General features: G+C 32.4%; 4 protein-coding genes and 2 pseudogenes across 6 annotated transcripts; 4 read left to right on the forward strand and 2 right to left on the reverse strand.

The window, feature by feature from the left end:
• Positions 1-2,824: 2,824 nt before the first annotated feature.
• Positions 2,825-5,765, reverse strand: LOC107005199. Of its 2 annotated transcripts, none has more exons than XM_015203728.2 (4): positions 5,661-5,765; positions 4,837-4,969; positions 4,351-4,593; positions 2,825-3,243 (listed from the first exon to the last, which is right to left on the reverse strand). In XM_015203728.2, exons 3-4 carry the CDS (start codon positions 4,576-4,578, stop codon positions 3,184-3,186), a joined length of 288 nt encoding a protein of 95 aa, XP_015059214.1. In that variant the 5' UTR covers positions 4,579-4,593; positions 4,837-4,969; positions 5,661-5,765; the 3' UTR covers positions 2,825-3,183. The 2 variants fall into 2 exon arrangements, with proteins under 2 accessions (XP_015059214.1, XP_015059215.1); XM_015203729.2 differs by lacking the exon at positions 5,661-5,765 and adding an exon at positions 4,693-4,758 and having other exon boundaries at positions 4,837-5,026.
• LOC107005198 (histone H2B-like) lies at positions 5,756-6,327 on the forward strand. Its single transcript, XM_015203727.1, has one exon. The coding sequence runs from the start codon at positions 5,798-5,800 to the stop codon at positions 6,215-6,217; it is 420 nt and encodes a 139-aa protein (XP_015059213.1). The 5' UTR covers positions 5,756-5,797; the 3' UTR covers positions 6,218-6,327.
• A 100-nt stretch (positions 6,328-6,427) lies between these two features.
• LOC107005196 lies at positions 6,428-7,929 on the forward strand. Of its 2 annotated transcripts, XM_027913710.1 has the most exons (3): positions 6,428-6,886; positions 7,287-7,539; positions 7,822-7,929. In XM_027913710.1, the coding sequence occupies exons 1-2, from the start codon at positions 6,565-6,567 to the stop codon at positions 7,532-7,534; spliced, it is 570 nt and encodes a 189-aa protein (XP_027769511.1). In that variant the 5' UTR covers positions 6,428-6,564; the 3' UTR covers positions 7,535-7,539; positions 7,822-7,929. The 2 variants fall into 2 exon arrangements, with proteins under 2 accessions (XP_027769511.1, XP_015059211.1); XM_015203725.2 differs by lacking the exon at positions 7,822-7,929 and having other exon boundaries at positions 7,287-7,686.
• LOC107005197 lies at positions 7,695-8,663 on the forward strand. Its single transcript, XM_027913711.1, has 2 exons — positions 7,695-8,053; positions 8,153-8,663. Exons 1-2 carry the CDS (start codon positions 7,837-7,839, stop codon positions 8,488-8,490), a joined length of 555 nt encoding a protein of 184 aa, XP_027769512.1. The 5' UTR covers positions 7,695-7,836; the 3' UTR covers positions 8,491-8,663.
• A 2,853-nt stretch (positions 8,664-11,516) lies between these two features.
• On the forward strand, positions 11,517-12,937 carry LOC107006847 (annotated as a pseudogene).
• Positions 12,840-13,369, reverse strand: part of LOC114075216 — a 1,325-nt pseudogene continuing 795 nt past the window's right edge.

A 13,369-nucleotide genomic window follows, 5' to 3' on the forward strand; every position in this document is an offset into this window, starting at 1 on the left:
CATATTTCTTTCTCATCACAAATTATTTATAAGAGGAATATAAACTAATTATAGATTTTAAAGATATATAATTTGAATAGATCAAAGAACGATTTAAGATTTCATTTTAGTTTCATCCATAGATAATAATAATTGTCTATCATTCACATATTTCTTAATTATCACAAATTATTTATAAGAGGAATGTAAATTTTTGTTTAAGTTATATGTGCAACTTATTTTACATTTTAATAATATATAATTTGAATAGATCACTTGAAAGATTTAAGATTTATTTTATTTTTATTCATTAGTAATAGTAATTGTCCATCATCCACACGTGAAAAGGGAAAAATAGAAGAAAGAGATGTTAGGGTTATGTGGATAATTTGGAGATTGTATAAAAATATTAAGGGCAAAAAGGTAAAAATGTGGTCAACTTAAAACAGCTTATAAGCTGGAAAAAAAAAAAAGCACCCCTACCCCAACTTTTAACTATTGGCTTAAAATAAGTTTTTTTTAACTTAAAATAAGTTATTTTGAGTATTGTCAAACAGTTAAATAAGTCAAAAATCAGCTTTTAAGTCAGTTTGACCAGCTTTTAAGCTGAGCCAAACAGGCTCTTATACTAAGCACATGTTAGGCACTTGACAATTTGCTCACAATCTTGTTATGCCAAAGTTAGTCTAAAACTCTAGGAATTGCTAAGAGAGTGGAAGTGAGAACACAAGACTTGCTAGGAAAAATTTTATTGTAGAAAACTTTGATTTTTTGTTTTAAAAATATTGTATAGTTGTACATAGAGTATCCATTGTCACCAGAGGCATATCTAGATGCGGTTCTGTGGGTTCACGTGAACTCATGCTCCCCTTTTTGGATCAAATATAGTAGTGTTATATTTTTCAAAAGATAATTAAATATAGAGGTGTGAATCCACGTTTAAAGTAGCATATAATGATACAATGATGATTGGGTGCACCTCTCTAAGCAAATATATAAACTTATATCTATCTTATTTTTTGGTAACACTCCTCCAAATGGTTATCGGTAACACTTTTGGCATTTCAATCATTTTATGTTTTGTGTTTTTGCTTTAATCTTTCAAAATTTTCTCGTGTGCTATATCAGGAATTTCTAATTAAAAAATAGCACTCTAAATTTTAATATAATTAATCATGTGTATATTAAAGTTTAAAACTAGGTGTATTATGTATGTTGGACCTATAATTTAAAAATTTAACGGTTCTTTATTAAGAACTTAAAGGTCAAATCGATCTAATTTATATCTTAGATACATTTTTTCGTAATAGTGCACACATCCTTCTAAAATTCTGGATACGCCTCTGATTGCCATACATATAAAAATACGGCTCCCCATTACTAAAAAGCTTCAAAATGATACTAATAAAGAGTAGAAAATAAAGCAACCATCTCAACTAGAGATAAATGCCGAAAAACATAACAATTTAAAAGATAAAAGCATAAGAGGGATTCAAGCCATGATCAACAACCACCACTAGTACATTCATGGCCAAAGTGACCATTCTCACCAGCAAGTCTTGTCGCTTTGCTAGGGAATGTAGATAGAGTGAAGGCGGCGAAGGTGGTAAATACTCCGATGGTGGTGGTCGTGGCAGTGGTTGCTACAAATGTGGTGAGGATAGTTACTTTGCCCGTGAATGCACCAGTGGTGGTCGTTGATCGTGGCTTGAATCCCTCCTATGTTTAATCTTTAAAGTTATGTTTTTCTGTATTTATCTCTAGTTGAGATTGTTACTTTATTTTATGCTCTTTATTAGGTATCATTCTGAAGCTTTTTTGTTATGCGTAGTAGTTTTTCTGTTCATGTTGCAATAGATACTCTCAATATAACTATACATGTACACAGGCAAAAATCAAAGTTCTCTACAATACAATCTTTCCTAGCAATCCTCTTGTGTTCTATTAGCGATTCCCAAAGTTTTAGGCTAACTTGATATAAGCAAGTATCGCGAGAGTGTGAGCAAATTGTCAAGTGTCACACGTGAAAGAGTAAGCCCGAGACATTAAGCTGTATTAAAAGCTATCAGCTTACTAACTTATGTTATTCAGGAACTCAGCTGCTTGACTATTAGACAAACTAGAACAGAAGAGATTGCAGAGACTGAATGGATTGAATCAGATGGAATAATAATGTCATGGGAATTACAAGAGTAATATTTACTACTAAAAGTTTCCATATGTTTTGGCAAAGGCTGGAAATATTGTTTACTCCTGGCCACGGGAAAAGATCAAAGCTGCAACCAACGTAATTTGTTTCAGCTGGATAGTTGTGCATGAAGCTTACTTACCCGAAAGATAACAAAGAGAGGATTTGAACTTTAGAACAGATACTTTCTGTGTTCAGCAAAGGCAGAGAATGCAAAACATTTGTTGTTGCAGTACTGTGTGGTTATTAAACATTTTGGAATTCAATGGGCAAATAGTTTTGAGAAGGCTCCCGTGAGCTGGTCCATATTCTACGGATTCAACTAAACACAATATTTTCAACATGAAATACAAATATTTATGTGTGAACTGTGTTAGGACCGTCCAGAATCCACTTATAGAAATTGAAAACCACATCAATATATAAATGTATTGAGCTATGAAGCTACTATTCGACTTCCCCATTTTCTGTTATTTTCATTATTAGCTTAGTTTGTAGTTCAATTCAGTTACCAATGTAATCAAAAATTGTTTCAAAAAACATTGTTAATTCGAATCTGCTCGGGATCATTACACAATTCTAGTCACGCCCCCAAGAAGAATATATACAAAACAAAACACGAGGAAAATAAACACACTCAAGCAGAGGAACCAAATATCAACGCGAGCCAAAACAAAAATCTGTAAATTGAAGGATCCTTTAGCTAAAACGTCATCAAAAGATTGTACTCATGAAGAGCCAGAATGGAGCATTGATTCACCTGGAATGCAAGAGTTCAAGGTGAAATCAACTAACTTTGACAGCAAGATTATCCACCACATAATTGAGATAACAGGTTTAATTCTAGACCTATTATATAACAAGTATAACTTATTTAATATTCAGAACATCATCTCTACATCAAAAAGAAACGGTTTGCGAAGATGCAGCTGAAGACCAAAGACGAAGTGAGCAACATAAATGATCCACTGCGTATCTAATAAACCAACGGCTGAAAATATGACCTTCGCTTCTTATCATCCAAGAGAGAGCCCAGAAAACAGCAATTCCAACTCCTCATCCTGTGAAGTGGTTCTCTGCATATAATGTGAGACAATGAAAACATAAAACCCTCAATTCAAATGCTTAACAATTAACTCAAAGTCATAAGAAATCTATGATGCACTTATAAACAATACAACATCCCCTAGCAAGTAGTAGCGAAGTGATTGTAGAGCTGTAGTTCTTCTCCTTCCTAAAAACAAACTTGCTCTTATACTAATCATGATGGCGAAACAAAGCATGCTAGACCAGCAAACATCAAAACAATTTTATCACAGCTTCTCCAATAATTACTCTATAAATAAGTAGCCTGGAATTGTATAATCACCAAATTAGATGACTAGACCGACTAATGATCAGACAATGTGCCAAAACTTTCACGGGGCAGAGAGGGGAAAACAGCCACAAGAAGATATACAGATTGCGTGTGGTATGAATTTCAACCGAACCATTCTTCTCCAATAGGAGCAGAAGGGGCTATATACTTTACCAGAGCATGTTATAGGAAGAGGAAATCTGTAATAGGCCAATCTGTTTCAAATGATCAAGAGGATTCCTAAATCTCTAAATATGAGGCCAATTCCTAGTCATACTATTCTTTTAAACACACAACATCAAGCTAGTAACTGTTAATGTCATACAACTGATACAGACCAGAATTCATACAGGAATATCTCTCGCTATTTCCTTGAATATACCCAAAATTATAAGAAGAGCCTAATGCCAACAATCTTACAACATAAGGTGACATTTATGCATGGAACACATTGAGAAAGTAAATGGCTTGCATTTTCCCCATACAGAGTCACTCAGCCCTCTAGGATAGCAATAGAAGTCATCTTCCACATGCTACAAAGTCAATAGCAATATATCAAATGCTTGAGACCCTTCAGATAAACAATAACAGGCTGTGATCACTGAATTTATCCCTGTATAATGTAGCATTGTAGTAATGAGACCTCAAGCATGACATGTTGTGTGCTCGAGTAGGATGTTTAAAAAGGTCTCCTTTTCCCATAGCTACTTATTCGTAGAACACTAAAATACACAACTATAAAACACGAGCAAAAGAGATCACAATGACCATATATCCTAAACATGCATAATCTCCCCCTAGCCCATTGAATGTATGCACCATGTACCTGAATGGACAGAAGTTGCAGGATTTTGTTAAGGACGCGCATCCGATGAGTTGCATATGTACTGCTTGGTGGAAGTCTACTCACTCTCTTCATTTCTTCATGAACTGCTCCCATTTTCCCTTCAGATCCCATCTGCCTAAGTGCATCATTAGAAGACTGGGTGCTAGGGAGGCCGTCTTTGGGAGGATTTAGGGCACAACTATGATTAACTTGATAGGAACGATCCATTGATGATTGAACCACCTATAGATAAAAGGACATATTTAAGCAATGATAAAACCAGAACCTCACAAGAGAAATGCTAGGTCAAACAGGCTCTAAGTTGAAATCCCTAACAAATACCTAGATAGGCAAAGGGAATTGAACTTTATAACACCTAACTACGCTCCATGCGTTGCACCAGTTCGGCTAGAAATTACATAAGTATATATATCAGAAGTTTAACAAGATAAAGCAAAACGGAATTTCAGAATACGAGATAAATACCTAAACGACGGCAATTGAAATTCTCTGCCGCCTCCGGTTGCCGATCGGAAAATCTTTTGCGTCCAGAGAACGTAGTAGCGGACCGTATCGAACAATCCAGAATATTTCGGGTTTCTAGAAAACCGGAGATTCTCTAGAGTAAAAAAGAAAATGATTGAAGTTAGAAAAATATCACACTGACCCCTTAAGAATTGTATGGTCTCAGATATTACCCTTATTCGATATAACCTTTGTTTTAAAAGGCTTTTGCTCGATGGCATGAGCCGAGTCATTTTATATGATACGAGAAATTGCAAAGTAACTCTCAAAGCTCATCTTAGAACATTGACAACTATGGGAAGTGTATATATAAAATGCTTTGAGATTCACATGTGGATTTAATTCTGTGAGATTTATTTTCGTTTTATGTACACTTAATTTTAAACATACTAAAATTTATTTAATTGTTAAGTAAAATGACATGTCAAAATTTCCAATTAGCATAGTTTGATCTTAAGTTCTTAATAAATTACTATTACGAAGTACAAGTTACTTTTATAAAAATTGTCGGTAACAATATAAGCAAAAAAATAATTTTTTTATTCTATATTAACTATATTTTTTAATTGTTCAAAAAATAAAATGAATATTTATTTTTTTATGTTTATTCTTTCCTTAAATGAAATTCGATATTTTTTAGAAAAATAAATTATTATATTACTTTTCAGAATAATGAAAATATTGTTCAAATAAGTGTAAATATGGAAAATATAGAGTAATTTGGAAGGAGTTCAACATTAATCTACACCGTTGATTGACTGTAACATCGAACGGCTTAAACTTACGATCCGCGTCATTCAAAAGTAACCAATGAACAGCAAGCCTAAGCTAACATATAACAAGTCTCTTCATCCCTTTCACTTCACACCATTCAAACTCAAAAGCCCTCCAATTTCTTACTAATTTCCGAAATCTCCCTTCAATGGCACCAAAGGCAGAGAAGAAGCCAGCAGCTGAGAAGGCTCCTGCTGCCGCCGCTGAGAAATCAAAGGCCGGCAAGAAGCTACCCAAGGACGGCGGAGCCGCTGCTGCCGGAGACAAGAAGAAGAAAAGGTCGAAGAAATCAATCGAGACTTACAAGATCTACATCTTCAAGGTGTTGAAGCAGGTTCATCCAGATATAGGTATTTCAAGCAAGGCTATGGGAATCATGAACAGCTTCATCAACGATATCTTTGAGAAGCTCGCTCAGGAATCTTCTAGGCTTGCTAGGTACAACAAAAAGCCTACCATCACTTCTCGGGAGATTCAAACCGCTGTCCGATTGGTACTTCCCGGTGAATTGGCTAAGCACGCCGTCTCTGAGGGTACTAAGGCAGTTACCAAATTCACTAGCTCTTAGAGATGTGGTAGTTTTGTATTCGATTTTTTCTGTTGGATTTGTGATTTTCAATTAGCGTTTTGGTGATGTAAAGAACAGAAAAATTGAAATATAAAATAGATTTGATGAAATTGACTCTACTCTTTACATATTGTATATATGAATAAGGCTAATACTACGATATCATCGAGAAGCCCACAAAATATTTATATTTTGTTTAATGGCTATCTATCTACATAGCCAAATTAAAACTATAAAAAAATTAGGCATTAATTAAAAGTTCAGAAATAGTTAGGTATTGTGCCTACCTGATTAATAATACTAACTAATGCAGCAATTTTCTGAGAAGCAGATCAGTTTGAGAGTTGATGAAGGGAAAACAGGAATCTGTAAAGTTATTGAATTCTATCGAACTTGTAAACTGTTCCGTGAGGCGCGGGGAAATGGAAATTTGGAGCTTGATGAATTTCGGCAAAGAAACCATGAAGAAGGTATGTGAAATTTCTTACAGTTACAGCATGGAGGCTGTTAGAAAGATGGACGAAATTGTTAGAGTTAAAGGCCTCGAAAAACTTGGAGCGTATATGGCGGAGGATGAAGGTCGTGCTAAGATGGTTTATTTCAGTGCAAATTTCGTCAAAAATGCTTCACTTTATGCATTCAAGGAAGCAGCCAACATCTTAATTCCTGGTTAGCTCCTCTCTCATTTTCCGATGCTCAACTTTTTTACTCATCGTTTAAAAAGTGTAGTTGTGTATGGCCTAGTAATTAATGATGTGGATTGAAAACCATAATATTTACGTGTTCAATACTGTGTAGAGGCGAAAAACACTACTCCGCTCTAGCTGAAAACACAAGCTGATTCATATATGGTGTTAGAGGTCAAATGGTTAAATGTTATGTTACAACATTAAAAAAACGCGTCAATGGTATTAAATTCTTTACATCGTTAGTGTATAGAAGTTAAAAGCAATGAATGATTACGAATTATTCAAACAAAACCTCTAGAGAAATGTAATATAATGTTTAGGTGAAAACAAACAGAGATTTGGTCAGTATGATCAACTTTAATTTTCATGTGTTTACGCAGGTGGGAGGGCATTTGCCAAAATTTTCGCTGAAACAGTTCGTGAAATAGAAAGTGAGTCGAAAAATAATGCCACTGGTAATGTCGCGGCAGAGATGCTGAAGTTGGGTTCTGAAAATGGAGTTCATGTTGATTCATTTACACATCAAACACCTGAAGATGTCTTGAGATTCTTCATGATGATGGAATTTATGGGCACTCGTTATCTCGACTCTTTGCTAGTTTCTGATCATGGACAACGGAACGTATAATTGAAGTAAAATTTCATAGTTAAATTCAAGTTACCTCTTTATTTTCAATAGTATGAATTCGTCTCATACTATTTCTAAAAGTAAAAGAAAATACTTAAAATTATGTCATTGTATAGATTTGAATAATACATAAACGTGCCTTTCTAAACGGACCTTAAGTATTATGCTATTTATATGTTATGTCTTGAATAATTCATTAATTTTTTTAACCAAAAAAACACAAATAATTTGAGACGGAGAGTATATTGTGGCCTTGTAGTAGTATAAAGTTGAAATTTTCCTTGAAGCTGTTAGAGTGCCAAATGGGTACTTCATATAATTCCGATCTACTCTTCCGGGGGATGGAAGACAAGACGGGAATTTGGGATTTCATTACTTCCGGCAAAGAAAAGGTGATGAATGTCTGTCATTGCATTGGTGATGGTGAAGGTCGTGCTAAAATCGTTCATTTTACAGCAAAATTCGTCAAAAATGCTTCATTTTATGCCTTCAAAGAAGCAGCCAACATATTAATTCCTGGTTTGCTCCATCTCAAATAATTTAAAACTTCTATCCATCTTGATTGTATCGTATGTTTAAATTCATTGTTAGGTAACGTAATGTTTCTTTTTTATGCAGGTGGAAAGGAAATCTCCAAAATTTATACTGATACGGTTAGTGAAATAGAGACAGAGTCTAGAGAGAAACAAAACAGGTCGTGTGACGACAAAATAATTGGAAATTTGAGTAAGATAACTAATGGTAATGATAATCCTGTGATATTGCTTGATAGAGCAGAGAAGCTGGAAAGCATAAGGGAGCTTAAATTGGGTTCTGAAAACAGTGTTCAAGTTGATTCATTTGCATATCAAACACCTGAGGACGTTCTGAGATTCTTCATGATGATGGAATTTATGGGTACTCGTTATTTGGATAATTTGTTGGTTCATGATAATCGTCAACAAAAGAATATGTAGTTTATTCTAGTATATGTATTAGCATATCGAGTCTCGTATATGTTAGTATAATTGGATTGCTAGTTAAATCTTGGTTATTGTTTTGTTTCCTTTGAAACTCCCCATGATGGGAAGCAAATCTCATAAATACACTTTAGTGATCATAGTAATAAAATTAAAATTGTTTTTTTTCACTTTGACACGTGAAGGTAAGCAATTTATATATCGGCAAGGATATATATAGCATTATGCTTAAGTTACTTTTAGTGGTGCACCTATTTTCAAATCCTGAGTTCGTCTCTCTGAATATGAACAATTTATATAACAGTAAGAGTATATATAAATCATTTTATGAACAAGTATATATCAACATGACAAAGTTAAGAGTCCGGAGCCTAAAAGGTACAAAATATTAACAAAAATTTCAAAACGGTATATAAAATTTTATATTAACCAAAACGGCAAAATCGCTGCATCAACAACGACTTACTCCACTGGAAAAATCAAAATTGCTATCTCTGCAGCGATTTTGCAAAATGTGAATTTTTTTTTAAAAAAAAATGAAATCGCTACCTAGGAAGCGATTTAAAAAAAAAAATTAAAAATAACAAAAAAAAATTAAAATATGAAAATCGCTGCCTAAAAAAAAAATTAAATCGCTTCCTACGCATCGATTTTATAGAAAAAAAAACTTTAAATATGTAAATCGCTAAAAAAAAAAATTTTAAAATATGTAAATCGCTCAGCGATTTTATTAAAAAAAAAATTAATATGGAAATAGCTGCCTAGGCAGCGATTTTCATAAAAAAAAAATTTAAAGCAGCGATTTTATAAAAAAATAAAATTTTTATAATATTTTTTGAAATTCAAATATATAGCTTATAAGAAAATATACATTATTTTTAAAAAATTAAGAATAAGTAAGGTAACACAAATATTTTCTTTCTAAAAAAGATTTTATATTGAATTTAAATTTAAATGATTTTGAGTTCAAATAGAATTCTAAATTCAAATAATTAAATTTTATTGAATAAAAAATTAAAATAGTTATATTTTTATTTTTAAAAAAAAACAATTTGAAGATAATCACATGTCAACTTTAAAAAAAAAGGTGACATGTCAAATTCTTACAAAAATATTCAAACTTTTAAAAAAAATTCACATGCATTATTAAAAAATTGTGTCAATTCACATGCAAATAGTGTCAGTCATATATTACATTTTTATTTTGTTATGAATTGATTGAATTGTGTTTCACATGTAAACAGTGTAATTTTTATAAATTGACTGAATATTCACATGCAAATAGTGTAATTTTTATTTTGATATGGATTGATTGAATTCACATGCAAATAGTGTAGTTTTTGTTTTATTATAATTTGATTGAATACAATTCACGTGCAAATAGTGTCAACATTTTTACTTTGTTATAAATTGATGAATTGCTCATTCATATTGCATTGTAGTTTTTCAATTTTCCAACAATCTTAAAAGCCTTTCTATTTTTCTAATTTTCTAAAGTTGTTAAAAGCCTTTTCTTTATAAGGTAAGTTTGAATTTATTTTATTTTTAATTTATTTAATTAATTTTATACTTTTATATGATATTGTTGATATATTCAATCTTTTGATACTTATATAAATGTTAATATTTCTTTTTATTTTTTGTGTATAGATATGCATCTGTCAAATGTATACGTACATCCTGGTCCAATAGAGCATGATGTATTAAAAATTCAAGTCCATCATCGTTTCGAAGGAATTTGGAATGGTAGCATAAAAGAAGAGAGGTCTTGCTTATATACGCGTCGTGATGATATTGAATTTTGGCAACATATAAAATATCATCCATTACATTCTCGCATCCGTCAATATTTTGAAAACTGTAGATTTAAAGGAATTCTTGATGTAGGATGTGTGCCGTATGACTCCGGATTAATTTCTGCTTTAATTGAAAGGTGGTGTCCAGAAACTCATACTTTTCACATGCGAACTGGCGAGGCTACCATAACTTTACAAGATATTGAAATTTTATTCGGAATGGTAGTAGATGGTAGTCCTATAATTTTAAATGGAGCTGATTCTTTAGGGATTATAGGTAGACAAGAAATGATATTTAAATTAACAGGATGGTTACCCGATACTAGTTGTTTTCTGGTGTTAGTAGATTGTTAACATATAAATTGATTGATTATATTGAAGGTTTGGATGGTATTAATGATCACTCAACTGAGCATGAAGTGCAACAAAGATTTAGATTATATTTATTATGGTTATGTGGTGGATCAATATTTTCAGATAAATTTAATAAATAAGATTAATTTGGACATTTTGATTGACATGAGAAATTTAGATTTAATGTCAACTCAAGCATGGAGAGCAGCCGCATTATCATATTTGTATAATTGTTTATGCCGTGCATCAATGAAAAAATCAAATGAAGTTTGTGAATTTCTCTCTTTAGTGCAGTTATACATATTTTTTAATTAAATATTTTTCATATACTAGTAATATGCACTTTTAAATTTAAGTGCGTTATAAGTAATGGTGAATTTATTTATTGTAGATTTGGACATGGGAAAGAATTATTCCCCTGCAATCATTGCCAAAGCCTCTAAGGACCAATCAACTTGAGGCTTCAACTGCGCTTGCACGTAAATGTACGCGATGTAGAAATCATCAAAATGAGGCACGAACTGTAATTGGTGTGATTAGGGATGTACTAGATAATCTAACTGATGAACAGGTATTTAATATTATTAGTATTTTAAACTATTCATATTTTATTTCATTTTAAATAAAAATATGTTTGGTAGAATCTTTAAATAAGGCACTTATGTTTCACTACCCAAGAAAATTATGTGAATAAAATGACATATACATAGATTCTTGTTAGGTCCTTAAAAGTAAAATATCTTATGACACAAAGGACAAAAAAAAATATTTTGTAAGATTGTTCATTTTCACGTACATATTTTTTTCATTTTTCTGCCAATGTTGTTTTTATAATTATCTTACTTAATTATTTTTTATAGTTTATTTGGCAACCTTATTCGGAAGATGTTATTAATGGATTGCCTGAGTGGTGTCGGTCGGGACAACGTGTCTGGATGGCACAGGTGCCACTGATTTATGGAATTTATCGTGAGTGGCACATAGTTGATCGTGTTGTGAGACAGTTCGGTTATTTACAACATATTCCTGGATCGTGTACCCAATTTTCCGAACATCATTTTAAGCGTGATAAACGATCCAAAATAAAACAAGAAGATATAGATGCATTTAACTACACACAATATTTATGGGAACAACGTCAAAATCGTATATTTCGACCTCCATTTGTAAGTGATCAAACAAATTACTTTCGTTGGTACATGAGGCATACCCGCATGGTCATTAGAAATCCACAACATGTTGTACGAAAAGGGGTATCAACACATGGCAGGAAGACATGAGGCATTAGTATGTATATTATGTAAATTTTAAATTATTATGTCAATCTTGAATAATTTTTGTTATTAATATTTGTTTATTCATTATAGGCCAGGGGTCATGAAATACAGTATCGTCGAGCTCGGATGATTGAAAATGATGAAAACCAATTTAATGAAGTGAGACAGTATGCAGAGGAAATCGCTTGTATTTCAATGGAGTCAATGAATGCGGCCTTCCAGGGAACGCGATTGAGCTTTGATCCTGATTACAATCCTCCCACTCAATACGATGAACCACCACCAGTACAAGTATCTCGCCGATCACGACAAACAACACCAGAGAGAGGGTGCACGTCGAGGTAGAAGGATCGCTGGTGAAACAATTGATTTTTCTGCAGGGCCCTCTAACACTAATATGGCGACTCCCGAGCCTTATTATCCCACGTTTGATTTTTCCACAGGGCCATCTAACACTAATATTAATTTTTCTAGTCAGCAATCAGTTGGTTTTGTAACTCCACAGGTTCCAATATCTGGTTTTGCGCAATTTAGTGGATCTCAATATGGTATTCAACATGGTATGCGTGAATTTCCTATACATAATTCTCCATTTGGTGGAAGATTGAATTTTTCGAATGTAAGTATAATAATTTTCATAGAATTTTTTTAACTTTTTATAAAAAAAATTTAATTTTATTGCATGTTTATTTGATTATATTATATTGTATTGTATCATAGGTAACTGTGTCCGATGATTCAAGATTTAATGCTGGGGCTTCACAAAATTTAGTTCTTAATAGACAAAATCCACCTCGGAGAACATCTAGGCTACACAAATCAACTAGATGTGGAATAGGCAGTCACTATCAAAATGAGTAAGATTTTGAAAATGAAGATGTAGAAGATTCGGATTCAGAAGAATAATTTTTATGCACCTTTATTCTAAAAGGCTGAAGATTCGAATTTTGAAATGTGTAAATTTTGTTGTTTCGTGCAAGTTTGAACAAAGTAATGAGATTCTTACTTTTTTATTTATGTTTGAACAAGTTTGCACGATTTATATTTTCTTTATGTCATAGGTCAAATCAATATTTTTTATGTTAGGTCAAATCATTACTATAATAATAATATAAAGATATTATATTTACAATATTTAAAATGCAGCAAGACAAATTAAATTCATGTCAACAAATAAATATAAAAGATATATCATAATATTAATAACAAGACAATAAAAATACATTAACCTTAAAAACATAGACAAAATATTTAAAATCGAGTAGGACATCGTGCCTTTGTGTGACCTGTCTCCTTACAAACACTATATTTTCTAGTCATGCGAGCCGGAGCTATATCCATATCATTCTTAAGTCGACTTCTTACTTGCGTACCACTTGTCCGCAAATATTCAGTATTTGCAATTAAATTAAAAGGAGCTGGTGGCCAATACATTTCATAACCCACTGG

Source organism: Solanum pennellii, chromosome 12, assembly GCF_001406875.1.
Source record: "Solanum pennellii chromosome 12, SPENNV200".
NCBI lineage: Eukaryota > Viridiplantae > Streptophyta > Magnoliopsida > Solanales > Solanaceae > Solanum > Solanum pennellii.